General features: G+C 39.9%; 1 protein-coding gene across 1 annotated transcript; it reads left to right on the top strand.

Moving 5' to 3' along the window:
• On the top strand, positions 1 to 23534 carry LOC308100996 (bifunctional 3'-phosphoadenosine 5'-phosphosulfate synthase 2-like). Its single transcript, XM_080450242.1, has 12 exons — positions 1 to 217; positions 7253 to 7367; positions 8569 to 8804; positions 10198 to 10336; positions 13332 to 13450; positions 15464 to 15577; positions 16075 to 16186; positions 16575 to 16780; positions 17482 to 17617; positions 19003 to 19271; positions 20236 to 20465; positions 21190 to 23534. The coding sequence occupies exons 1-12, from the start codon at positions 191 to 193 to the stop codon at positions 21326 to 21328; spliced, it is 1842 nt and encodes a 613-aa protein (XP_080306368.1). The 5' UTR covers positions 1 to 190; the 3' UTR covers positions 21329 to 23534.
• The last annotated feature ends 3728 nt before the right edge of the window (positions 23535 to 27262 follow it).

The raw sequence follows: 27262 nt of genomic DNA, 5'->3' as shown, positions 1-27262 counted from the left end.
CTTTTAAAAGGGCAGCCCTGCTATAGCCTATGGTCTCTTCTCTTCGATGAGGATTTAGTTAGTCTACTACCCCGAAGGAGTTGTGAAATAAAGCTCGGACCGAGGAGCTCGCCGGCCACACTTCAAAACTCCTGCCGAAGAGAGAGCCAGAGGGTCCAGAGTGCGTCGGGGTTATAACAGGGTTATAACAATGTCTGGAATTAAAAAGCTTCGAACGGTAAGTGTATTGAGAGGTACAGTTTAGAGAGGGAAGCCTGGAGACAGTTGTCAAAACATCAGGAGTTGTATAAGAATGCATATAGGGTGTGTTTAGTCTACAACTAGGCTACAATGTATTCATGCATAATGTTATTGTCGGTCAGTGTTCCTGACACACTGTTCTGATCAACTTAGTTACACAGTAACACGTTTATGAGCGCTGTGTAGTGATTTATTGACCTAGTGATGATTGGATACAGCTTAATAGTCATGAATAAAAGGTGTAGACTGGTGCTTAACGGTCAGTAACCTACACAGGTCTTAGTTACAGTGGTCCTACACAGTGGTGGTAAAAGTACTATTTTAAAAGAAACACTCTGTTAGCCTACAAGTAAGAGTCTAGAATTACAAATTTACTTGAGTAAAAGTACAAAAGTATTGGCATCAAAATATACTTAAAGTACCGAAAGTAAAAGTACTCATTATGCAGAATGTCCCATTTCAAAGGTTTCAAATGTATAAAATGTATGATTTTCAAATAGCCAAAGTTGAAATAGGGCTGAAGTGGTTAATGTCTACAAAGTATAAGTGAAAGTATACAAAATTGGAAATACTCCAGTAAAGTAAAAGTTCCTCAAAACTGTACTTAAGTAAATGTACTTAGTTACTTTCCACCACTGCCTACATAGTAGCCTATATGCTTCCAATGGTTCTCAAACGTTTTCATTTCAAGGACCCCCATAAGTGACTGCAGAGTTACAGATCTGTAAGGGTCCATTTGGAAACCCCTCTCAAGGGAACCTGACTTTGAGAGCCAATGATTTATTATCCATTTGTAACACAGAGAGTGTACAGTATGGCTACACCATTAACCAAATGGACTCTCACAGAGTCGAATGAACACTGATTTAACTGTTTGGCTGGTGGGTGTTCTCAGTCTCAGTAAGAGCTCAGGGTTGCAGTATTTGGCAAAAAACGACTACAACAACAACTATACATTGTATTTTAAAACAATAGTAGGTCGATGTAGCTCTATTGAACCCATATGCATGTAGGCTACAGCACACCGGGTTCTGTGCACACTGCACACATAACTTAGTGGTACTGCAGCTGTACATCTGGTTCTGTACATTACAACACTCAAATGGTTGCTTTGGCTCACAAATTAATCATAGGAGAGCCTATTCTGGTGTTATAGCACCTATGTTAAAGGTGATCTAACTCACCTTACACCTTTGTCAAATGGTGCTATATGATGTATTGTGCATTGTTTCTATTGCTGCATTGTTTCTATTGTTACTAGGACCTTAGTCAAAGGGTGCAGGGGCGCCAATTTATGTGCACGCTACTGGGGGCGGGTTTGTTACTCTTTTTTTTACTTTAATGCGGTTCATTCGGTTAATTTGGTACAAAAAAAATATTCCATGAAGCGTAGATGTTGGAGTTTTTTTCTTTTCTTTTTTTGTGATGAGTTTGTGATGGGTGCTCGTCATTTCTCCTGGGAGCTTTACCCCCGAGGCACCCACAGTATCGGCGCCCTTAAAATAACTATTACAGGTGCCTGAACTATGCTGAAGAACCAGTACAGAACCAGTAGAGAACTTCTAAAGATGAACCATACAGTGACTTAACAGGTTCTTTTTTTATAGCTGTGCTATAGGCTACTATAACCAACCACCCAAAGAACTGCATAAAAGGACCACTTCACCCATTTTTTACCTATCTTCACATTATTGGTCCTCACGAATACAAGAACGCTCGCCCCAAAACACGCTCGCCCCGGGTCAACTCTGGCGACCTCGGAACGGTCGCCACCAGGTATTCCTAAACGTAACCTCAGTAAAACTATGCCTAAACCTAACCTTATTCCTTAACTTAACCTCAGTAAAATTATGCCTAAACTATAACCTTATTCCTAAACTTAACCTCAGTAAAACTATGTCTAACTCTAAATTCATTTCTAACATTATAACCTCAGTAAAACTATACAACACAAGAATGCTGGTGGGTGAGCGTTCCGGTTACCGTCCTCACTAATGCTCATTTATAAGACGGCACCATTTTTGTCTACTTGGTCTGTGTCTCAGAGGAGTGCTGTGGACAGTTCAGAAATCCGCCTACCAGTGACATCAGCGGTTTGGTTCTCCCACCCCAAATCGGGGACCTTAAATGAATGTGCACGTTCGTGCATGCCCACGCCCATTCATGAACATTCACGCACGCGCACATGTATACACACCAGTGGTGGAAAAAGTACTCAAATTTTTTACTTAAGTAAAAGTATCAATACTGCAATGTAGAAATACTCTGTTTTTAGGACTATTACTGTTACAAGTAATAGTCCGGAATTCAAAATCTACTTGAGTAAAAGTACAAAAGTATTGGCATCAAAATGTACTTAAAGTACCAAAAGTGAAAGAACTCATTGTGCAGAATGTCCCGTTTCAAGTTTTCAAATGTATAAAAATCTTTTGAAAATAGCAGATCTACAAGCTCACTCACAATGCATTGTGAGCTTGTAGATCGGCTATTTTCAAATGTCCAAAATGTATATAGTGCTGAAGTGGTTGGTTAATGTATGTTTTGTAATAATTATCAAAATCTACAAAGTAACTAGTAACTAAAATGTTCAAATAATTGTAGTGGAGTGAAAGTACAATATTTGCCTCTGAGATGTAGTGGAGTAGAAGTAAAAGTATAGAAAATTGGATATACTCCAGTAAAGTAAAAATACCTCAAAATTCAAGTACAATACTTTTACGAGTAAATGTACTTAGTTACTTTACACCACTGATAACCACTGACCCTGTCCCCACCCAGGGTCGGATTAACCCTGGCCTTAGTGGTGTGGCTGGTGCCCTGGGCTATGACCCGGGGCACAGGATGTCTATGCAACCGGTAGTGAATGTTGAAAAACGGGACATTTGAGTCTTTTAGAGATATTTGTTGGGACTCGGGACACACAGCTGGAAACTGCATGGGACAATCCTGGCCAAACCGGTACGTCTGGTCACCCTAATCTAACGTATCTCCATTATTTGCAAACTGTCCCTAGAATAAACACTAAGGCATGGTGGAAAACTTGTCAACAATGTTTAGATTGTGATAACAGTTTATATGAGCAGCCACACTTCACGATTTAAAAATCAAAGAGGTCTACCGAATACCTACTGTATTCATACTGTGTAGGACCTACTCTGAGAGATGTTCTTTTTATATACTATCTGTCCAAAAAAAGTGTATTTTTTTATTTATTTGTTTGCCTATAAGTTAAATGTTCTCAAATAGAAACTTGAATCAAATCTAAGTTTTTCAAATTGATTTGAACTTTTTGTACAAAATATCGATCAATCAGTGAGCTAGGAGTCTCCAAAATAAGGATCGGCATCCGACCAAAGATATCCGCCATCGGTCAGACTCTTCATTTTTCCGAAAGTTTAAAACAATTCTGATCTACAAGCTCCAAGCTCACAACCTCGTCGACGAGGTTGTGAGCTTGGTCCACCCCCCTGGTCCCCCCCCCACACACACACACACACTTTGAGAACCAATGCTGTAACTGGTATGTTTCAGTTCAAGGACTGCATTTATCCTGACACACACAGCACTCATTCATGTGGATGCCAGCTTAGACATTAAAGGGACACTTCACCCAAAAAAAAATTGTTTCAATGGATTAGTCACCCCATGGAGACTTGAATTCATGGATATTTTTTAGTTTTTGTCTCATTCCTAAGACAATCATTTGATGACCAGCGGACCGGTAGGCAGCGGCTCCGGTAGGAGACACAACGAGTCGTTGTGTGTCCTACCGGAACCGCTGCCGGTCATCAAATTATTGTCTTAGGAATGAGACAAAAAACTAAAAAAATATCCATGAATTCAAGTCTCCATGGGGTGACTAATCCATTGAAACAAAGTTATTTTTGGGTGAAGTGTCCCTTTTAAAGCATAGACCTATATTCCGTTTGAATGATGTCAAAAGTATTCCTCTATCTGTCCAATGAACATTTCCAGACAAAAAATAATATATTGGTGGTTAGGTGGTTGAAGAAGTACTCCGATTTTGCTACTTACGCTAAATTAAAATGAGCAATACCACAATATAGTTTTTTTACAAGTAAAAAGTTCTGTATTCAAAATGTTACTTCAGTAAAAGCACAAAAGTATTGGCATCAGAATATACGCACAGTTCAAAAGTAAAAGTACCAAACTTTTTCTAAATTTGTCAAATAAGCTATACTACTATAAAATAAAGCTTAATTTGTTAATGGATGGTTTGTAATAATAATTAAAATCTGCAAAGTAAGTTGTGAGTTCTAACTAAAGTTTTCAAATAATTATAGTACAATAAAGATATGTACTGTAGAGGAGTAAAAATATAAAGTATCTTTTTTTTTTTACTGGAAAAGAAGACTTATTCATGAAGTAATATTCATGAAAGGCATACAAATGGTAACCCCACAAACTCACATAGTAATTACAGTGGAGTACATGTTCACATAATGCCAAAGTGAAAGTACCTACAGTATGCTTCGATGAATGGTGCTAATTGTTTACAGCCCTCGGCCATTTTCCCTCTGTCTGTCTCGCTGTGTACTTAAATTAACATCACAATGCTAATGAATTGTTTTTATGTATTTAAAACCCACTAAGACCTGAGGCCGATTCTACAAATGCCTTCTACATCAGCAGTTCTCACACTTTCAAGATAAAAAAATAAAAATAGCAGATGTACAAGCTTGCAGCGCTGTAAGCTTGTAGATCTGCTAAAATAAAAAATGACACAGATGCTTCCCCGGTTTTAATGGGTTAATGGACGTGCTGTGTTGTGCATTGTTTCTATTGCTAGTTAGTTACTATAAGAGTGAGTCATTTGAAATATTGTCCACTTGCAAAGTAACAGCACTGTAAATAGGGACTTGACACTTAAAGTTTAGGGCATAATTATCCCCTTTTCCCCCAATTCATATTGTCACACATTTAATTCCCAGCATGATGGCCATTTGCTGATGCAGCTGTAGACCGGTATAGAGGGGTTGGCTGTCTGTGTATCATTCCATACATCTCTGTCGGGAGGAAACCTCATACGTCCACAAGTGTTACTTCTCAGGATTCAATTTCAAAAGCATCAAAAGTAGCAGATCTACAAGCTCAAAACGCTTGTAGATCTGCTAATTTTGATGCTTTTGTGTGACGCTGTAGTACGATCAAGTAGGGCATTAATTGAAAAAAAGTTAGAATATGGCGATAAGAGGTTTCTGCCCGGCCGACAGCAGCGATATGCATGTATACTGTATGTGTGTGTGTGTGTGTGTGTGTGAAGAACAGAGACAGACAGGTCTCTGTGTGGTCACAGTGCATGCAGTTCAGGAGGTGACAGCTAGGGGGGCATGTGCTGGGAGGAGGGCTGAATAACAGGAGCCTGTGTGTGTGTGTTTGTAAACCAACACCGGGTGGGGTTGTACAGGCACTGGCAGTTTTACTGGGGGGGGGTGTGTGTGTGTGTGTGTGTGTGTGTGTGTGTGTGTGTGCGTGTGCGTGTGTGTGTGCGTGTGCGTGTGTGTGTGCGTATTACTATACTTGTGAGAACCAAATGTACCCATAAGTATTAGCAGAATTTGAGAAATAGACGTGAGGACAATTTTCCTGGTGCTCACAAGAGAAATGTTTTTTATGGTTACAAAAAGATTTTTCCGATAGGCTTACAAATTAGTTAAAGATTCAGGTTTATACTTTCGCGCTGGTGCCGTGTACCGAAAAAAATGCCGATCTACAAGCTCACAAAAATTGCAGATGTACAAGTGTGACGGTGGGAAAAGATCACAGTTTCTCGACATCAGGTCCGGGGACCGCCAGGGGTCCAGGTGGATCCCTTAAGGATCTGTAACTCTGAGGGAAAAAAACACAGAGGATGTATTGGGGTCCCAGAGATTAAAACATTTATGGGGGCAGATCTACAAGCTCAAAACGCGTCGCTCCGCGCCGCGTTCCGAGCTTGTAGATCTGCTACTTTTCATGCTTTAGTAGTGTGATCAAGTGGAATATGGAGTTAGAGGTTTTCTGCCCGACAGCAACGGTATCAAACTGGGGTCCTTAGAAAAAAGCAAAGGAAAAGGGGATAAATGGATTGAAGGAGGGATGGATGGGTGCACAGCATGTGGGTGTGGGTATTCGGCCGGTGTGCCACATCATCACTAGGCTACCAGGACACACACTGGACACATTGTCCATGTGTACTACCTCCCTCTCTCTCTCTCTCTCTCTCTCTCTCTCTCTCTCTCTCTCTCTCTCTCTTTCTAGAGGTCAATGCAGCCTCTTTTAGCCACCGCCCCCCCCCCCCCCCCCTCCAGTCACACTTAGTCAGTGACTGCAGGGGCCCATTACATATGGTCAGAAAAATGAATGAAGTCATTCAGTGATTGTGTTCTTCTTACTAAGGAATTTATAACTCCAATCCCAGGACTTATTTTAATACATAAAACATTATTTTAACCCGTCTGTACGGTAGAGCAGTAGCAGTTCCCAAACTTTTTTCAGCTTGAGACCTAGTAATAAAACTTATATTATGAATTAATCACTTTTTCAAAAACTGTGAAAATAGCCGTTGCATCATAGTAGTTTAGGAACCAAATGGACCTTTCAGAGAATGTACAAATAGAGCCAAATGGACCCTTATGGTTATGGGTCAGCGTACCAAACTGGGTGACCTTGAAATTAAAATGTTTGATGTGGTTTTAGCCTTTTGAATGAAATTCTGTTTAGTCTTAGTCATATTTTAGTCACCTGAAATGTTTTAGTTTTAGTCTGGTTTTGGTTGACTAAATATCATAAGATTTTAGTTGACTAAACCTGCAGTTGATTCTCGACTAAGATTTATGTTGCCTCCGGCGTCATAATGCCTGATTTGTACTTGGCCGTGTGCCTAAAATAGCTGAGCTTGGTTTTGATTTAGTTTTCGTCAGGGAAGAAAGGTAGTCCACAAACATTTGTCGTCATAGTTTTAGTCGACAAAATGAACACGGGTTCTAAGCAGGCATCCTTTGTATTGCAGGACCTCAACAGATCCACCAACGTCGTGTACCAAGCCCACCATGTGAGTCGGAGCAAAAGAGGCCAGGTGGTCGGCACCAGAGGAGGCTTCAGAGGATGTACCATCTGGCTGACAGGTAAAAGCATTCTAGTAGTGGCTGCAGCTAGCCATTATCTTATCAAAATGTATTATTTATTACCTTCAAATCAATTAGTTGCATTAACCCATTCAATCCGGGAGACGCATCTGTGTCATTTTAGAGCATTTTATTTGAGCTATAACCATTATTTTGTACTTTGGCTATTCAAATCCTTTCAAAGTCTTTGAATGCATATATATTTTTTAACCAACATTTTTAACTCAAATCTTTGCTTCTGGAGGTGCCTGGAACAAATGTTTGCTTTAGAAATAAATATATTCAAAGATTTGCACGAATGTTCTGCTATTTTTTAACAGCCAAAGAAATCTAAAATGACACAGATGCGTTCCCGGATTGAATGGGTTAACAGTTTGCACGCCTTAATAATTCTCGTTGCGCCTTTTGAAGATGCCAATGTTTTGCGTAACCCGTTTTTATTCAAAATGCTTCACTACTCAAATTGTCCTATAACTGTATGCTTATAAACAGAGTTAGTTTTGCTGTGGCGGGATCTTTCCCGCCACAGCAAAAAGAGAGTAACTTTCCTCTTCTACCACGGATTTGAACCCGGTTTCCTGGTGCTGAAAAGGTTTTACCATTGAGCTAATAGAGCCTGCCTGCTTGCTCAGGGGATAAATTGAATCTTGACCATCAGGTAAAAATTTGTCTCCGATCCTGTGTCTAGGTGAGACATGACCTTTGACACGATCTACATGTCTCAATAGAAGAGCAGGGAGACAAAGTACAAGTTATATTGTATTAACATACTCTACCATACAGATTGGACAAAATTAAAATGTATTCATTAAAAAAAGTTACATATGCCGCTTTAACCCATTAAGACCGGGAACGCATCTGTGTCATTTGAGATTTCTTTGGCTCTTCAAAAATAGCAGATCTACAAGCTCATATCGTGGCACCGTGTGCCGCGATATGAGCTTGTAGATCTGCTATTTAAAAACACATTTGTGTAAATCTTTGAGTACATATATCTTTAAAGCGAACATTTGTAACTCAAATATTTGCTTCTGGGGGGTCCGCTGCCAAATACATATCATTTTGGGGGTCCTTGACATGAAATAGTTTGAGAACCACTGACGGCAACATTTAGATTTAGAAGACATTTTGTAGAATCGGTCTCAGGGCTTTGGTTAACATCAAATAAATCAAATCAAATCAACATCATGCATAATTGCAGGTTTGTCTGGTGCTGGTAAGACCACCATCGGCTTTGCCCTGGAGGAGTACCTGGTGTCTCACGCCATCCCCTGCTACTCGCTGGACGGAGACAACATCCGCCACGGCCTCAACAAGGACCTGGGCTTCTCTGCCACTGCCCGGGAGGAGAACATCCGGCGTATCGCTGAGGTGGCCAAGCTGTTCGCCGACGCTGGCCTGGTCTGCATCACCAGCTTCATCTCTCCATACTCCAAGGTTATTATTATTCATTATTATTATTATTACTGTTCGCTGACCAGCTTCATCTTTCCCTTGCGACAATTCTTAGTTCTAATTTCCCTTTTTATCCCGGGCAGTAGAATCTCATTCCAACAGTCCATTTTAAAGTAAAATAATCAGTGGTGTAAAGTAACTAAGTAAATTTACTCAAGTACTGTACTTACGTACAATTTTGAGGTATTTTTACTTGAGTATTTCCTGGAGTATTTCCAATTTTCTGTACTTTTACTCCACTACAAATATTTGAAAACTTTAGTTACTAGTTACTTTTGATTATCATTACAAAACAGCCCTATAAACATTTTGGCCATTTGAAAATAGCCGATCGCGATGCATTGTGAGCTTGTAGATCTGCTGTTTTAAAAAGATTTGTATACATTTTATATATTTGAAAAGGCTTAACTCCCCTTTGTCTGATGACATTTCAGCATCCTTGAACTTTACCAGATGTACCTGTCGGGTTTCTTTTATGCATACATTTACATACCGGGGGGCACGCCTTTAATGACCATAACAATGTGTGTGCTGTCACTGAAGGGTGATGGTTGTAATGACCAGTTGTACTAAGTCTCTACTGTCATCCTTGGTGTGTCTCTCTCTCTCTCTCTCTCTCTCTCTCTCTCTCTCTCTCTCTCTCTCTCTCTCTCTCTCTCTCTCTCTCTCTCTCTCTCTCTCTCTCTCTCTCTCTCTCTCTCTCTCACAAACACATTCATTTGTCTACCTCTCTCCACCTGTCACTCAGAATACCTGTCACTCAGAATTAGGGGCGCAACCGTTCATCAAATTAACCTGTTTAACCGGTTTAAACAAAAATAGAATATCATATAAACCAGTGGGTTGGGGATCCATCTTTATGGATCGCGAGTATATATCCCATTGTTTCCTACATTAAAATATATATATATATATATTTCAAAAGATTTTAAAAAAAAACATTAAAAAAAAACATTCAAAAGTAGTTATAAATAAATGAAAAATGTAAAAACTAATCCATAAATAAATATATTTAAGCAGTAGTGAAAATAGCAGATCTACAAGCTCATAATGCGACACATTCTGAGCTTGTAGATCCGGCTATATTCACTAATTTGGGTCCCGGGGAGAGATCAAATTTCTCTTTTGGGTCTCAAGCTAATAAGTTTGGGAACCACCGATTTTAATCAATTTAAGTAAGTAAAAATATCTAATTGAACTCAAGTACATTACATGAATGCACTTACTTAGTTACTTTCCACCGCTGGAAAAGAAAAAGGATGGATACAGAGATGATTGATTGATTGATTGATTGATTTTATTTGGTGATATAAAAAAAGAGAACAATAGCACTTTCCCGACATACAGTCAAATGCTGTCTTTCTTTTCCCTGCAGGACCGCGAGGAGGCCAGGAAGATCCATATGAACGCCGGTCTGCCTTTCTTCGAGGTGTTCATCAACGCCTCGCTGGAGGTGTGTGAGAGTCGCGATGTTAAAGGACTCTACAAGAAGGCTCGTGCTGGAGAGATCAAAGGTCTGTGCCCCTGACAACATTCATATCAAAATATCTGCTGGTTAATGTTCTCTACACTCAGACCTGTAGCCAGTTAAAGGTAGGGTAAGTGATATGTTTTGGTTCAAACCAGACCCATAGAGAGAGAGAGCTACGACACACTTTGATCTCGCCGCAAAGCGGGCCGCTATGGGCTATATAGTTCCAAACATTGGAACTTCCTCATTGAGTTCGAACGAGCATTTCCGCATTCCATTCTTACAATGGGAGTCAACGCTAGTGTCGTCACTCTCATCTAGATCACGCTGGTTAAAACAAAAAGGTTGTTTTTAAAAGGTGAAACTGGAACACTATAAAATGAAGATGATAAATGGGTACTCTCTCCTGATTGGCTGACATTTTGTCACCTACCTGAAAATGTATTTTCTGTTTTATTAAAGGACGACTTCACCGCTTTTCAACCTATCTTCATATAATTGGTCCTCGCTAATACTCATGATAAAATGGTACAATTTTTTTCTACTCGGCCTGTGTCTCATAGGAGGACTGTGGACAGTCCAGAAACCGTCTACCAGTGACATCATTGTTAGGCATGATTTCTTTTTCCAACAAGATTTCACATTTTTTATTTAGATTTTTATTAACACGAGAACAATGGCTTCTTTTATTGCATTGCAACTTTCCAGGAATAGAAAGCCTGCCGTTTCTATTAGCTTGGATTCCCCATTGATGATGTCACTGGTAGACGGGACTCTGAACTGTCCACAGCCCTCCTCTGAGACACAGACCGAGTAGAAAAAAATTGTACCATTTTATCATGAGTATTAGTGAGGGCCAATTATATGAAGATAGGTTGAAAAGCGGTGAAGTCGTCCTTTAAAGAGCTGGAGAAACAGGGAGTCCTGTTACTGAACAAACACTCTATAGCAATGATTACCATCAGAATATAGAGCTATTTAAAACGTATTTTAACCAAAGAAAATCACTTACCCTACCTTTAATTTTGTTTCCTTGAAGATTTACACCTGATTTCAGTGTTGGTAAGTAACGAGGCAAAAGCAACGTGTTACTGTACTATTACATTTTCCAGTAAAACGAGTACTGTAAGAATAACTACTTACTATACCGTTTTGAGTAAAAAATATTACAGTTACTCCCCCCCCTAAAGTACTATGTTACAATTTTCCCCGTGCCTTGGTGGAACTGTGGGTCGAGAGACATAGCGTGTAACGTGATAACGTGATTTGCGTGTTTGGAAGGATTTAGAGTAAGCTGGTGTTTCAGTAGAGCAGAGTTCCCATTGAAAACATAGCACTGAAAACAGCATGGATGGATGGATGGATGGATGGATGGATGGATGGATGGATGGATGGATGGATGGATGGATGGATGGATGGATGGATGGATGGATGGATGGATGGACCCTTACAGGCAGCACTGAGCGCAGGTAGCTCAGCTAGGGATACAGTCTTAACCCATTCAAGGGAACGCCTACTGTGTCATTTTCGATTTTTAGCTATAACCATTATTTTATACTTTGGGCTATTAAAAAATAGCAGATATACAAGCTCATAGCTACGAGCTTGTAGATCTGCTACAACATTTTTAACTCAAATCTTTGCTTCTGGGGGTCCCTGGAACAAAATATTTTGAGATGGGGGTCGTCAGCCAAATACATATAATTTTGGGTACAATGGTTTTACTCATCAAAATATGTTGTTCCAGGCACTTGGTGCCGCTGTACGAGCTTGTATATCTGCTATTTTTGAATAGCCAAAGTATTAAATAATGCTTATGGCTAAAATCTAAAATGACACAGATGCGTTCCCGGATTGAGTGCGTTAACTTTCCCTCCAGTGAACAAGGAGTTACAGTGTCAGTTCAGTTCTCAATCTCCATAAACCTCTTAAATCCATAAAGAGAATGAAAGAGAATTGAATATCCGTGCATGCGTCTCCCCAGATCCGGTTTCACACGCGTCGCTGACAGTTGGCAGCAGTCTCACGCTTGCAAGCTCGCTTTGTTTGCAGATCGTTATTCTAGAAATCTTTCATGTTTATAGCTGCCCAGATGTCGTCAGACATAAATGCCATAAACCGCATCTCCTTAAATACTTTCTTCTGCTCAACTTCCGTAGTCTGTACGCTAGCTGTGGAAAGCTTGGTTTCTATTAACCAGTGTGATCCGGTCTAACCTGCCTACTACTGTGTCCAGTAATTTGCACACATCAGTGACCTTCAAAGCAGGACTTGATCCCGGTCTAAGATAGTCTTAATGTATTATGTCAGACAGATTTAACCAAACCACTACTTTTGATGCTTTTGTGTGACACCGTAGTATGATCAAGTAGGAAGTTAATTTGGAGATACAAGGTTTCTGCCCGACAACAACGACGTGGTCTTTGCACTGAACAGGCTGAGCCACCACCCCATCTCTTAATGAAACTTCACCACTTTAACCCCTGTGTACTATATTGACAGCGGTCCTATATTACGACACTCCCAAGAAAAGGGACGTTGTTAGGGTTCCTGTGGTTAATTACAGTGGTGGGAAAAGTACTCAAATGTTTTACTTAAGTAAAAGTATCAATATTGCAATGTAGAAGTACCCTGTTACAAGTAAAAGTCCGGAATAAAAAAAACACTTGAGTAAAAGTACTAAAATGTTTGAAAATAGCAGATCTACAAGCTTACAACGCGTTGCGTGAGCTTGTAAATCTGCTATTTTCAAATTGCCTATGTATAAAATAGGGCTAAAGTGGTTAATGTATGTTTTATAATGTAATAATTTATATCTGCAAAGTAACTAGTAACTAAAGTTTTCAAGTAATTGTAGTGTACTAAAAAGTCAATATTTGCCTCTGAGATAGAAGTATAAGTATAGACAATTACAAAACTCCAGTAAAGTAAAAGTACCTCAACATTGTACTTAAGTACAGTACTTGAGTAAATGTACTTAGTTTACTTTTACACCACTGGTTAATTCATATTCTTCATGTATCTCTTTTTGTTGTCAGGTTTCACTGGGATCGACGCGACTTATGAGCGGCCAGAGGCACCAGAGCTGGTGCTGAAGACAGGAGAGCAGACTGTGAACGAGTGCATCGAGCATGTGCTCAAGTTGCTGAAAGACCAGGTGGGGAGGGAGCACACGCTTACATTCAATATTGATCGATTGAATACTTTATTAGTCCGAAAAGTAAACAGCATGTGTTACAGTAATACATTAACCCTTTAAGACCGGGAACGCATCTGTGGGATTTTAGATTTCTTTGGCTATTCAAAAATAGCAGATATACAAGCTCATAGCGTGGCACTGAGTGCCGCGCTATGAGCTTGTAGATCTGCTATTTTTTGAAGAATCGTGAAGATTTGTGCAAATCTTTGATTATATATGTTTTAAAGCGGACATTTGTCAAATGTTTTGTTCTAGGGACCCCCCAGAAGCAAAGATTTGAGTTACAAATGTTCAACATAGCATAACAAATGTATACAATAATACATGTCATCAACAAAAACAAACACTATATGTGCCAAATTACATTTACCTCCCCTTGTGGTCTCCTGGGTTTTTTTCAGGGCAATTTTGAAAGAAACCAGTGTTACACATCCTTTAATGGATGGTGTCTGGGCATATTCCACATTTTGGTGGCAGAGTAGTATAGAATGAGAATTTTGTTTGTTCTAAATTTGGGTGGTACCAGATCATGGTTGCTCCCTCAAGTGCTGTGGCTGTGGGTGTCACCCACTTCGGAGAAGTAGTTCGACATGTACAGCACTGCCTTTTTTTCTATTGATTAGTCACCCCATGGAGACTTGAATTCATGGATATTGTTTTGTTTTAGTCGCATTCCTAAGCCAATAATTTGATGACTGGCAGCGGTTCCGGTAGGAGACACAAAGAGTCTCCTTTGTGTCTCCTATCGAATAAAAAAATATCTATATCCATGAATTCAAGTCTCCATGGGGTGACTAATCGATAGGGGAAAAAAAGAATATGGGTGAACTATCCCTTTAAGTAAAATTTTGAGGTACATCCCCTGGACGTGACTCTAGTACAGCGCTACTCAACCCGCGGCGCAGCGTCTTGGCGGCCCCCTCATGGTACATTTTTAAGCACAGGATAAAAATATACATTTCCGTTCAAATATATGGGTTGCTAAAACATTTTTCAAAAACAAACAGACAGACATACATACAGGAGGTGCGTCAATTGTTACAGGTATAATGCATAGTTTTCTATGCATTTCGGGTTTTTGGGGGTGTTTGACCCCCACATTTTTCCGGCCGCGCGGCTTTGCCGCGCGCCCAGGATAGGTGTCCCTTATTTCAATCTCTGGGAGTTGGCAACCCTAACCTTGCCATACCTTAGCTTTTGCTGAACTGATGCCACTGGACATACACACAAAATAAACTGGTACAGTGAAAATAATATGATGTCAAAATGTACATTTTCTTGTGTGTTACAAAATCGAAAAATCCAAAATAGGACCGTCATTTTTATGGCGGCCCCTTGGACTTGGTATTTTGCTGAGTGGCCCCTGAGCCATCTTAAGTTGAGTAGCCCTGCTCTAGTATGTCACAGGGACTTACCCCCCATCCAACCCTTGATGCTGAGTGCCAAGCAGGGAGGCATTTGGTACCATTTTTATAGTCTTTGGTATGACCCAGCCGGGGAATCGACACCCCGACCTCCCAATCCCAGGGAGGACACTCAACCACAAGGCCACTGAGCTGGCAGAGACACACAGAACCTCTTCTAAATTGCTTGCCCCATATTAGGAACCACTGCGTACAAAATCTATCTAAGTCCTAATAATGCACAGTATCCATTTGTAACTCTGGGAGTGTATAAACGTAACAAAGTTTGGTTACATTTGTAACTGGGTTAACAGTGAGGATTTTACTGTGTATTCGTGAAAGTAACCACTTACAGCTCCAGTAAAAGATTTAAACACTCACACACAGTCTATCTATTGGCTATTGGCCATAGCAATATTATCTCAGCATTACATACGTATGGGCCTTTTGTCTTTGTGCAATGTGCATGTAGAATATGTAGTACTTTTTATAGAATATTTTTGTTTGCCTGCATGTAGAATATTGTAATCTTTATGGAATATTGTACATTTTCTCTTTGTGCACATAGAATATAGTACCCAGTGGGGTCATGGAGGAGGTGAATGAACTCTTTGTTCCAGAGAATAAGCTGCATCTGGCTGTGGCTGACGCAAGCACACTACCCACCATCAATATCACCAAGGTAACACGTTTAATAACACTCTGTTTTATAGCCTGCCTTTCTACTATCACATATCAGATGGACGGTGAATGGGGGTCAGTACCGGTCAGTGTAAATACTGGGTCCAGAGTCCTCCTGAGTTGTTGTGACCAACACAACTCACTAACTACTTCTAAAAACAGAATATAGGCTTTGTCTGTGTTGTCCAACCAAAGCATTTCTGAAAATATTTCAGCCCTTGGCAAGCAGATAAAAACGGGGCTCTTGAACGCGCAACGCAGAAAAGATGCTCAGCTCGGCCGGACGGCCGCAAAAATGTGCTGCTCCTATTGTAAACAATTAGTGTTGTTCAATTCTCTTAGCTACAGTGACATCACACCCTGTGAAATCGTAGATCTGCAATCTTCACTGGCTTTGTCATTTTCTAAAGACTTTTCACGTATGATGACGTGCCCAAAATACGGAAACATTATGAATGGATTCTTTTATTAACTTTCCCCCTCCTTGTCCTCGTGCAGCTGGACCTCCAGTGGGTGCAGGTGTTGGCAGAAGGCTGGGCCAGCCCTCTGAAGGGCTTCATGAGGGAGAGAGAGTTCCTCCAGGTGATGCACTTTGGCAACCTGTTGGATGGTAAGATTCATTCAATAATTGAGAAGCCCGTTTTTCCTGATACACGACTAAATCGATTAGAATGATTAACCACTTAAGGCCTATTTTTTATTTACTTCGACATGCAACATAAAATAGTGAAAATAGGCAATCAACAAGCTTGAACATTGGCTATTTTCACTATTTTCACTCTGCTTGTAGACCATTTGAACACTCTCAGAGTTAAATTAACACTGATTATTTTACAGTGTAGATTGGGGGTCCCAAAGATAAATAAATATGGTATCAAATGGGGGAAATATGGTATGAAATGGGGTTCCGTGGCCAGATGCATATCAAACCTGGGGCTCCTTGAACTTCAAAAAGGTTGAGAATCGCAGGACTAATGTCATGTTTTGGGGCATTTCAGGTGGGGCGATCAACCAGTCTGTTCCCATCGTGCTGCCTGTCAGCACTGAGACCAAGGAGGAGCTGGATGGGTGTGCAGCGGTGGCTCTGGAGTTCCAGGGTAACAGGGTGGCCATCCTGCGGAAGCCAGAGTTCTATGAGCACCGCAAGGAGGAGCGCTGCGCCCGACAGTGGGGAACCACCTGCCCACAACACCCCTACATAAAGGTACCAACCTATACCCACAACACCCCTACATAAAGGTACCTACCACCTGTCCACAACACCCCTACATAAAGGTACCTACCACCTGTCCACAACACCCCTACATAAAGGTACCTACCACCTGTCCACAACACCCATACATAAAGGTACCAACCTATACCCACAACACCCCTACATAAAGGTACCAACCTATACCCACAACACCCCTACATAAAGGTACCAACCTATACCCACAACACCCCTACATAAAGGTACCAACCTATACCCACAACACCCCTACATAAAGGTACCAACCTATACCCACAACACCCCTACATAAAGGTACCAACCTATACCCACAACACCCCTACATAAAGGTACCAACCTATACCCACAACGCCCCTATACGTAAAGGTACCAACCCACAGTTAAGTCTGATTTAGACTTCGATCAGTTGTTTTCGTACCAAGGACCCCCAAATTGATATATATTTGGCCGCGGACCCCCATCTGAAAATATTTAGTGCCAGGCACCCCCCAAAAGAGAGGATTTATGTTTAAAAATGTCAAATTGTTCAACATTTTTCAAAAACTTTTGAGATTTAAAAAAAATGCTGCGACCCTATACATCTGCTATTTTTTTATAGCCAGCGTATGAATGGATAAAGTGGTTAAAATGATTGTGATGATGTATTAACACATTTTGTTTTGTTGTATCTTTTGCAGATGGTTATGGAGGGAGGTGATTGGCTGGTTGGCGGTGACCTCGAGGTGCTGGACCGAATCAGATGGAACGATGGGCTGGACCAGTACCGCCTTACTCCAATGGAGCTCAAGCAGAAGTTCAAAGACATGAAAGCAGGTTAGAAATGAAATGACATGATGCTAATACTAATAACTAATAAGATCTCAGATGTATACAACACTTATCAAAGTTGCTTTACATGGGGGAAAAGAAAAAGAAGAAATCTACTTTATTTGGAAAAAGCAAAAACAACAAAATAAGTGCAAGAGAAAAGAAATGGTGACCCACCTATGTATTTTCTGTGTACTAAAGAGCTGGAGGGATGGGGAGACCCCTGTTACTGGAACACTCTGTAGTAATCTACTATTAGAAGAGCTTTTTAATGAAAAACTTAATACAAATCACTTACAGCTATTAAGCTTTTAATGACACTATCAATACTGTACTGTACACAGCAGTCTGAAATTTGTTTTTCAGAAGCTCTTGACAAAGGACCTGGTGTAAAAGTATGATGGTAAATTAAAAGCTGCATGAAGCCTGTCTGAGTCACTGTGTTTTAAAACACTTTATGGAAGCATCTGTAAAGTGTTGAAGAATGAATGATGCAACCCTGTTCTTCTTACCTGCCCCGCCCACTTGAATGCTGCGTTCATAGCTGTTCAACCGCTTAAACCCCATATGGTTGAGCGGAGTCCCTCAGGGCTCTATTCTAGTGTATTTTCTGTTTTCGTTTATCATGGGGAAAGCTTTTGCTGAAAATATCGTGATCGTAGGATCGCTGCGACGAGGTGTGAGCTTGTCGATCGGCTATTTTCTGCGAAAGCTTTTCATACGGTAGGGATGCTGGGGTTTAAGTGGTTAAGTTGTCTTAATTTGCATATCTGCACTAGGGGGTATAAAGGTTGTAGCTCACAAAGCTACAACAGACGCTACAACTACAAGCTCGAGCTTGTGGATCTGCTATTTTCACTATTTTAAAATAACACTCAAGTGGTTAATCGATTTGTTGATATATACATTTTATTTTAAAATATATATATTTAAAAACGATATTTGCGGCCCATACTCTGCACCCCATTCTGTGAACGTTTGGAGTTGAGGTTTTGTTGTTCTTTTGCTGCTCTAGACTGTGCTCCTATCCTCTGAGCTTTGTTCATGGCTCCAGCATGTTATGTGTACTTTACACTTGCACAAAGTATCCACTGGAAATGTGAAGGTCCGGTTTGTGAAAATTAAAACAATATTTACTTACACTGTATTTATAATGAGTGCAAACAGCACAAGGTACACACAAAAGTCCTGGGGACTTGTTTCCATTGTTTCTTTTTTTATTAGAATCCTGAAAAGCAGGTTTCCACCCGACAGAGACGATAAATTAGGCTTAACCTTTAGCCATTTTGGCTTGCAGTTTGCGTAGGCCTACATCTGAAATAATCATGCCTTTTTTTTGTGTCATCTGCTTTCGCAAAACAACAACCTTTACTTTGATGTACCCCCTGCAGATGCCATATTTGCGTTCCAGCTGCGTAACCCCGTCCACAACGGCCACGCCCTGCTCATGCAGGACACCAAGCGGCGCCTGCTGGAGCGCGGCTACCAGAAGCCCGTCCTGCTGCTGCACCCGCTGGGCGGCTGGACCAAGGACGACGACGTGCCTCTGGAGTGGAGGATGAAGCAGCACGCCGCCGTGCTGGACGAGGGTGTCCTGGACCCGGCCAACACCATCGTGGCCATCTTCCCCTCGCCCATGATGTACGCCGGACCCACGGAGGTGAGTTTTGATTGATTGTAATGGCAAGGAGGAGACACTTGGTTGTCTACAGTACACCCTCCCTAGCCTCGGGAACCCATGTGTTGTTTATTTTTACACCCTACCTAACAAACTGACCAGTAGGGGTCAGCAGCGCCAAGGGTCTACAGTACAGTACATTGGGGAAGTGGGAATTTGCAGATTGCGGGAACTACATAAAAAATGTTTGTGATCAGTGAGGTTGTTGGTGTTACATCCAGTGGTGGAAAAAGTACTCAGATTTTCTACTTAAGTACTGCAATACTGCAATGTAGAAATACTCTGTTACAAGTAAAATGCCCATGTTCAAAATGTTACTCAAGTAAAAGTACAAAAGTATTGGCATCAAAATATGCTTAAAGTAGTAAAAGTACTAAAATGTTTGAAAATAGCAGATCTACAAGCTCACAACGCGTCACGATGCGACGCGTTGTTTGATTGATTGAATAATATATATTGATTGAATATTTTATTAGGCAAAAAATGTAAAACAGCACAGTTACATTTAAAATACTTTGTCTAACAGGTCCGTTCATAAAAGTCCTTGCGGACTTGTTTCCAATGAGGGTCTTGGTTGTGAGCTTGTAGATCGGCTATTTTCAAATAGCCCATATATAAAACGGGGCTAAATTGGTTAATGTATGTTTTATAATAATAATAATTTATATCTGCAAAGTAACTAGTAACTAAAGTTTTCAAATAATTGTAGTGGAGTAAAAGTACAATATTTGCCTCTAAGATGTAGTGGAGTATAAGTAAAAGTATTAAACATGGGAAATACTCCAGTAAATTAAAGTACCTAACAATTATACTTGTTAGGTACTTTAGCACCTGAGTAAATGTACTTAGTTACGTTACACTATTGGTTACATCATCACAGGTTTTCAGCAAACGTGTTACGGAAACGTGTGTTTTGAATGTGTATGTCTGGTGGAATCCCCCTCAGGTGCAGTGGCATTGCAGGGCAAGAATGGTGGCTGGGGCCAACTTCTACATCGTGGGCCGTGACCCTGCGGGTATGCCTCACCCCGAGACCAAACAGGACATGTACGAACCCACCCACGGGAGTAAGGTCCTCACCATGGCCCCCGGCCTCACGTCTGTGGAGATCATCCCCTTCAGGGTAGCCGCCTACAACAAGGTTAAGAAGGCCATGGACTTTTACGACAAGGAGCGGTGAGGATGATGAGATGTTCATTGTTAACCCATCAAAAGCGGGAAAGCATCTGGGTCATTTTAGATTTTAGCGTTGGCTATTCAAAAATGGCAGATCTACAAGCTCACAGTGTGTCACTTTGTGCCACGCTGCAAGCTTGTACATCTTCTATTTTTGTAAATTTTTAAAAACATTGTTGACATTTTTTTAAACAAAAGAACTTCTCTTCTGGGGGTCCCTGGTACATAACATTTTCAGATGGGAGTCCACAGCCAAATACTATCAATTTAGGGGTCCTTGGCATGAAAACATTTGAGAAGCACTGATTTAAAAACATTGGTATTAATATTATTGGTATGAAATATGTTGAGGCTAAGGCTGGAAGTAGAATAACTACTTTAGCTCCAGTGATTAAGTCAACATGGATATCAGGTTTGTAAGTGGAACCTTTTGAAACATTGCAAATATTGTTGGGCAGAAAGCCACCACTGCTAGTAAGGTATGGCTTGAATGTTTGGTTTGTAACAGCAATACAACAAGATGAGGTGTAATAATGGTGTGGCTTCCATGTGGATCCCAGACTTCATGCAGAATGTCAACGATGTCAGTCATCTTAAGTACTATGATGGCAGTCATATATTTGGGCAAGCGTTTAACTGATTCAACCGCCAATGACTTCCGGTAATAAAGTCAATATTATTACATTTGTTTTTGCTCTAATCCCTGAATTTCATATTTTTCCAGAAATGCTGACTTTGAATTCATCTCCGGCACCAAGATGAGGAAGCTAGCACGGAGCGGAGAGAACCCTCCAGAAGGCTTCATGGCTCCCAAAGCCTGGAAGGTTCTGACCGATTACTACAGCTCTCTACAGAAGGACTAAACTCTTACACAACCCTAAAGGATAATTTAAGCTTGGATCGGCAAGTGTCAATCGACGCGTCGCACTACGTGTTTCATCTCATTCTGATATTTTTACTGTCTGCGACAGTGGTTCTCAAACCTTTTCAAGGGAAGGACACCTGTATTTGGCCACGGACCCCCATCTGAAATGGTTTTGTGCCAGGGACCCCCAGCAGAGAAGATTTATGTAAAAGAAATGCAAGATTATTCAACATTTTTGATATTTTTCAAAAATGTTAAAAAATTGAAGATGTACAAGCTTGCAGCGTGACACCGTCGGCGGACGTCCTCCACGACACATTTTGTTTGTCGTTTTGAGGACACTTTCGTCGTGTGATGTGCCGTTCCAACACTTGTCGCTCCAAGCATGAAAATTACCTTAACACAACGCATGGAGCCACCATGGCAAAATCAATGAAACACATGCAACACTTATTCATTTGGCCAAAATACCGAAAATTGTAGGTCTGCGCGCTTGTAGATCGGCTGTTTTCTAGCAAAGAGATTTGATGTAAAGGTGAAAAAAGGAGGGGACCAAGTACAGAACCCTGGGGGACCCACGATCAACAAAGTACATAGGGTTTAAGCGGTGTGGGGTTGGCGAAAGGACCTTTCTGTGTGGAGTTTGCATGTTCTCCCCGTGTCCCCTAGGGTAGGTATCCTCACAAAAAACATGCAGTAATCCTGGTCTCTATACTGCCTCCCCCTGGTCAGCCGGGGCACCTGATGGAGGGGAAAGGAACTGGTTGGAATAACATGTTCCTTCCACACGCTACGTCCTACCGGGGAAACTCCCCCCTGTCAGGTGATAAGAAGCGGCTAGCTCATCATGCATTGAAGGAGGCATGAGCTCAGTTCTGGGCTCTCCCCAGGCTGGCAGAGGGAAAATAGGGCCCAGGATTACATATGCAATTGGCACTGGGTGAAAAAATGGGTTACAAAATCGTGGGATAAAACTTCTGGGGAAAAAAAGAAAGGGTTCAAGCGGTTAACTCAGATTGTGTAAAAATGACATTTTTACACACCTTACACAAGGACATTTGTTTCTCCAGTTTTACTCCATTAAACAACATGCCTTGAGTGCTTAAAGGCCAATGGTTAAAGCACTCTATTCTCAATCTCTGCTTCAGTTAAGTTTCAGTTCAACTGAAACCTTTGTTTTTATGATTTTATGCATATTAACTTCAACTATATATATGTGACAAAATTGAAGGTAACGAGATTCTTCTTCTTATTTTTTACATTCCATCAGAATAGGGAACATTACATTCCTAAATCATTTGAGATATGTAGGTATATTATCTATGGTGCAAAATAGATTTGACCGTGTACCATATTGCCACCTATTTGTATTACATGGAAGTAAGTTACTTTATTTATGTTAATGTTTTGTATTGTTGTGTTTGATAAAAGCAAAATCATCATTATGTAAGTGCCTTGCCTAACGAATGTAAACACTATGAAACTATTATTATATAAATTATTATTAAGTATTGCTCATGCCACCGTAAAGGTAGGGTAAGTGATTCTTTTTTTTTGTTTAAACACATTTTTTTTTGTGTGAAAAGAGTTAAGCTCTATATTTTGATAGTAAACATTGCTATAGAGTGTTTGTTCATTAACAGGGTTCCAGTTCCAATTTAGTCTGCTCACTTCTTTGTGTCATCACTACATCACCAATTTCAACGGTTTATCCTGTATGAGTTCTCTCTCCTGATTGGATCAAATTGGTGTCCTGACCCTGAAAAGTATTTTCTGTTTAGCCTGCCAAAGAGCTGGAGAGAGAGGGAGACCCCTGTTACTGAACAAACACTATAGCAATGATTACTATAACAATGTAGAGATATGCATGACTTATTTTAACAAAAGCAATATCACTTACCGCACCATCGAGTGGTGACTTCCGTTCACAGATATCACTGATGCTATGAAGAAGGCATGTGTGTTTTATGCAATAAGAGCAAGAGATTTAAAATGTCAATGGGGAAAATGTGTTGTGTATGAAAAATCAAGTGATGAAACATATTTATTACTGTCAATCGATCAGCGCCTCACTTTGAAACGTGCAGGCAAATAATGTTAATTGTATGTCCTTGAATGTATAGATTTAAAAAATAATATTGTCCTTTCACTATATGTCTCAATCTCATTTTTCTATTTCTAGCAATAAAGCTAATTGAACTACATTGTTGAGTGTCTCGCCATATATCAGATCAATACTGAAGGTTGAAGTTCAAGTTTGTGTTGTCCAGTGGTGGAAAGTAACTAAGTACATTTATTCAAGTATGGTACTTAAAGTACAATTTTGAGATAGCTACAGTACATTTACTTTACTTGAGTATTACATTTTTGTATGCCTCTTTTGTTATTTGCCTCTGAGATGTAGTGGAGTAGAAGTTAAAGTACAGAAAATTGGAAATACTCAAGAAAAAATACCTCAAAATTGTACTTAAGTACAACTTGAGTAACTGTACTTAGTTACTTTACCACTGGTAGGATACAGCAGTGACAACGCATGTGGTCTGTGGGGAGGAATCAATTGGCATAATTACTAAATTGGGGAGAAAAGGGGGTAAAAGAAACAGCAAAAAAGCACCAAAATATTAATAAATAAATAATACAAATTATACATGAAATACAAATAAATAAATAATACAAATTATACATTAACTCTATGAGAAAATGGCCAACGATCGGATTAAAATACTTTTTATTGAACAATACGCGGGAGATACGGTACTTCTGAGGGCCCGTACATAATTGTAACATCCATGGCCATGAGGTAGCCTAAGCACTTTATATTTGAAATCTGAACATTTATGTAGATGTACGGACCAAAAAAGGGAGAAAGTGCAAACACCAGGTTGAAGTTCATCCATGACGGTCATGACAGACGACCATCAAAGCGAAGTGTTTCGAGCTTGTAGATCTGCTACTTTTGATGCTTTTTTATTTGAATCCTAAAAAGTAACAGTTTTGGACATAATGAGGTTTATGCTGTCCAATGAGAATTTCTACACTTTAGAACAGGGGTCTTCAACGTTTTTCTATAGCTGAGAGAGAGGTGAAGCAGGGACCCCCTCTACATTGTATAAAACTGTGTTTCAGATTAAACCTATTTTTTACTTGGTCTGCTGTTTTTTCCCTCTACTTCTTTGCCAAAAATAGCCGATCTACAAGCTCACAACACGTTGTGAGCTTGTAGATCTGCTATTTTTGGCTAAAGTTCTCCTCAGAAAAGGGATTGCTAGGGTCCAAGTGGTTAATGTAAAAAAAAATCATATCACAAAAAGATTTGTCAGCCCCCCTGAAGTAACTCTGAGGACCCCCTAGGGGTCCCGCACCCCTGTTGAAGACCCCTGTTTTAGAATATAGACAACTTGACCAAGGTTGCCATCTGCTGGCCATTGCTGAAATAATAATAATAAAAAAGAAAAGATGTCTGTGTAGGATAATGTAAAGGTTATCGCTTGAACCCTACCTACCATCCCTATTCTGGGGGGAACTTTCACCCCAAAATAGCAGATCTACAAGCTCATTGTGATCTTGTACATCGGCTATTTTCAAATTAGCCAAAGTATAAAACATAGGGCTTAATAAGTGAATGTATGTTTTGTAATAATAATCTAAATCTACAGTTTTCAAATAAATGAAGTGGAGTAAAAAGTACAATATTTGCCTCTGGTTTGTAGAAGTATAAAGTATTGAAAAATCAAGAAAGGTAAAAGTAGGCCTACTTCCAAATTGTAGTTAAGTAGGCTACAGTACCTGAAAACCAGCGAGAGTTGCGCCACGCTATGATTTCGTCGCAAAGCGGGATGTTGCCTATTGTAGTTCCAAACATTGGAACTTCCTCATTGAGATAGAAAGAGAACTTCCGCATTCCATTCTTACATTGATTGATTGATTGATTGATTGATTGATTGATTGATTGATTGATTGATTGATTGATTGATTGAACACTTTATTAGAAGTTTGCAGAAAAAAGCACATGAAAGTACAGTTCAATACAAGGTCAGCTAATAGGAATTAAAAAACCAAAGGAGTCAACGCTAGTCTCGTCACTCTCATAGTTGCTCTCACGCTGCTGAAAACCATCTCAGTCAGTTGCCTTGTGGTAAATTTTCTTTGGCTTTGGCTTAATTGCCTTGTGACACTTGCTTTGGCAATGTAAACGTATGTTTTATCTTATTTGAATTGAATTGAATTGAATTGAATTGCATTGCATTGCATTGAATTGAATTGAATTGAATTGAATTGAATTGAATTGAATTGAATTGAATTGAATTGAATTGAATTGAATTGAATTGAATTGAATTGAATTGAATTGAATTGAATTGAATTGAATTGAATTGAATTGGTTAAAGTGGCCGACCTAAGGTTGGAAGGTTGGAAGGGTTCGATTCCCTGGCCAGGTCACATAAACAACTATAAAAATGGGACCAAATGCCATTTTTGTCGAATTTCTCTGTGTCTCAAAGGAGGGCTGTGGACAGTTCAAAACATTTTAAACAATATGTCAACTTTTTTTGGTTTGATGCAAGAATTTGGCTTCTATTTCAGCTTGCTAACTTTCCAGGAAGCGAAAGGCAAAATGTTCTGTTCGCTTGGAATCACCATCGATGATGTCACTGGCAGGCAGCTTTCTGAACTGTAAATATAGCCTGCCAATGAGTGAGTAGAGGGAAACGGTGCCATCTTAAAATGAGCATTAGTGAGGACCGATTATATGAAAATAAGGTAGAACATGTGTGTTTAAAGCAGCACTATGTAACTTTCCCCTTCTACCCTGGATTTGAACTTGGTTACCTCTGCAAGTCCTGATATTTTTACTATTGGCTATAATAGAGCCTGCATGCTTGCTCAGGGGATACATTGAATCTTGACCAACAGGTCAAAATTCGTGTCAGATCCTGTGTCTAGGTGAGACATGACCACTTTGCTCTATAATACTATTGTAGCCCTGAAACATGACGAAAGTCAACCTGGCTTTTGCGCTTTCTCCATTTACAGTCCGTACATCTACTAAACGATTTAAAATATAAAAAGTTCGTGCCATAGACTCGGATGTTACAATTCAGTTCGGGTGGATATAAGTAACCGTATCTTCCGTATTGTTCAATAAAAAGCATTTTAATCCGATTGGCGGCCATTTAAAATGCCTTTTATTGAACAAAACGGAAGATACGGGTACTTATGAGAGCCCGAGTACAATTATCAACATCTGTGGCCATGAGGTAAGCACTTTATATTTGAAAAATGAAGTTTTATGTAGATGTACGGGCTGTAAATGGAGAAAGTGCAAAAACCAGGTTGAAGTTCAGCCATGACGCTCGTGACAGACGAGCGTCGTGTGATCCATGGCTATAGTGGCCCCCAGCAAAATGAGTTAAAACTTAAAATAGCAATACAATCTATTTGACCACTTTAACCTATTTTATGCGTTGGCTATTCGAAAATGGCTAATCTACAAGCTCACAACCCTTTTCATTGCAATAGGTTGTGAGTTTGTAGATTGGCCATTTTGCCTGAAACTTTGTGAAATGTCTTGATTAATTTTCAATTAACACCACAAATCTCCTCTGGGAATCCCTGGCACAAAATTGGGGTGAACATTAAAATGTTTGAGAACCACTGAAGTATAAGGCTTAGACAAGATGTTATGTTGAATAGCAAACATTACAGTAAGTAATTTTAACTTACCAGAATAGTAATTTATTTAGCTACTGATGATTCTATTATTTAATTTTAATATAGATTAGCACACTAGTAATTACCGTTAGGCACTTATATAGTGTTTTGTATTTGTTGATGACACATATTATTGTGTTAGGACCACAATGGAAACAAGTCCCCAGGACTTTTTTGTGTTATCCTTTTTGCCTTAAAGGGACTACACCATGAATTTTAACTT

This window comes from Gymnoscopelus braueri (assembly GCF_963280865.1).
Source record: "Gymnoscopelus braueri genome assembly, chromosome: 14".
NCBI classification, from domain to species: domain Eukaryota; kingdom Metazoa; phylum Chordata; class Actinopteri; order Myctophiformes; family Myctophidae; genus Gymnoscopelus; species Gymnoscopelus braueri.
The sequence above is the reverse complement of the archived record's forward strand: the minus strand, read 5'-3'. Positions and strand labels throughout refer to the sequence as shown.

Bases quoted from the DNA above. Each gene is read 5' to 3' on its own strand.
- LOC308100996 (XM_080450242.1), top strand. From the start codon at position 191: ATGTCTGGAATTAAAAAGCTTCGAACG. The intron at 7,368-8,568 runs GTAAAAGCATTC...GCATAATTGCAG, and splicing joins ATGTACCATCTGGCTGACAG to GTTTGTCTGGTGCTGGTAAG. The intron at 19,272-20,235 runs GTGAGTTTTGAT...AATCCCCCTCAG, and splicing joins TGTACGCCGGACCCACGGAG to GTGCAGTGGCATTGCAGGGC.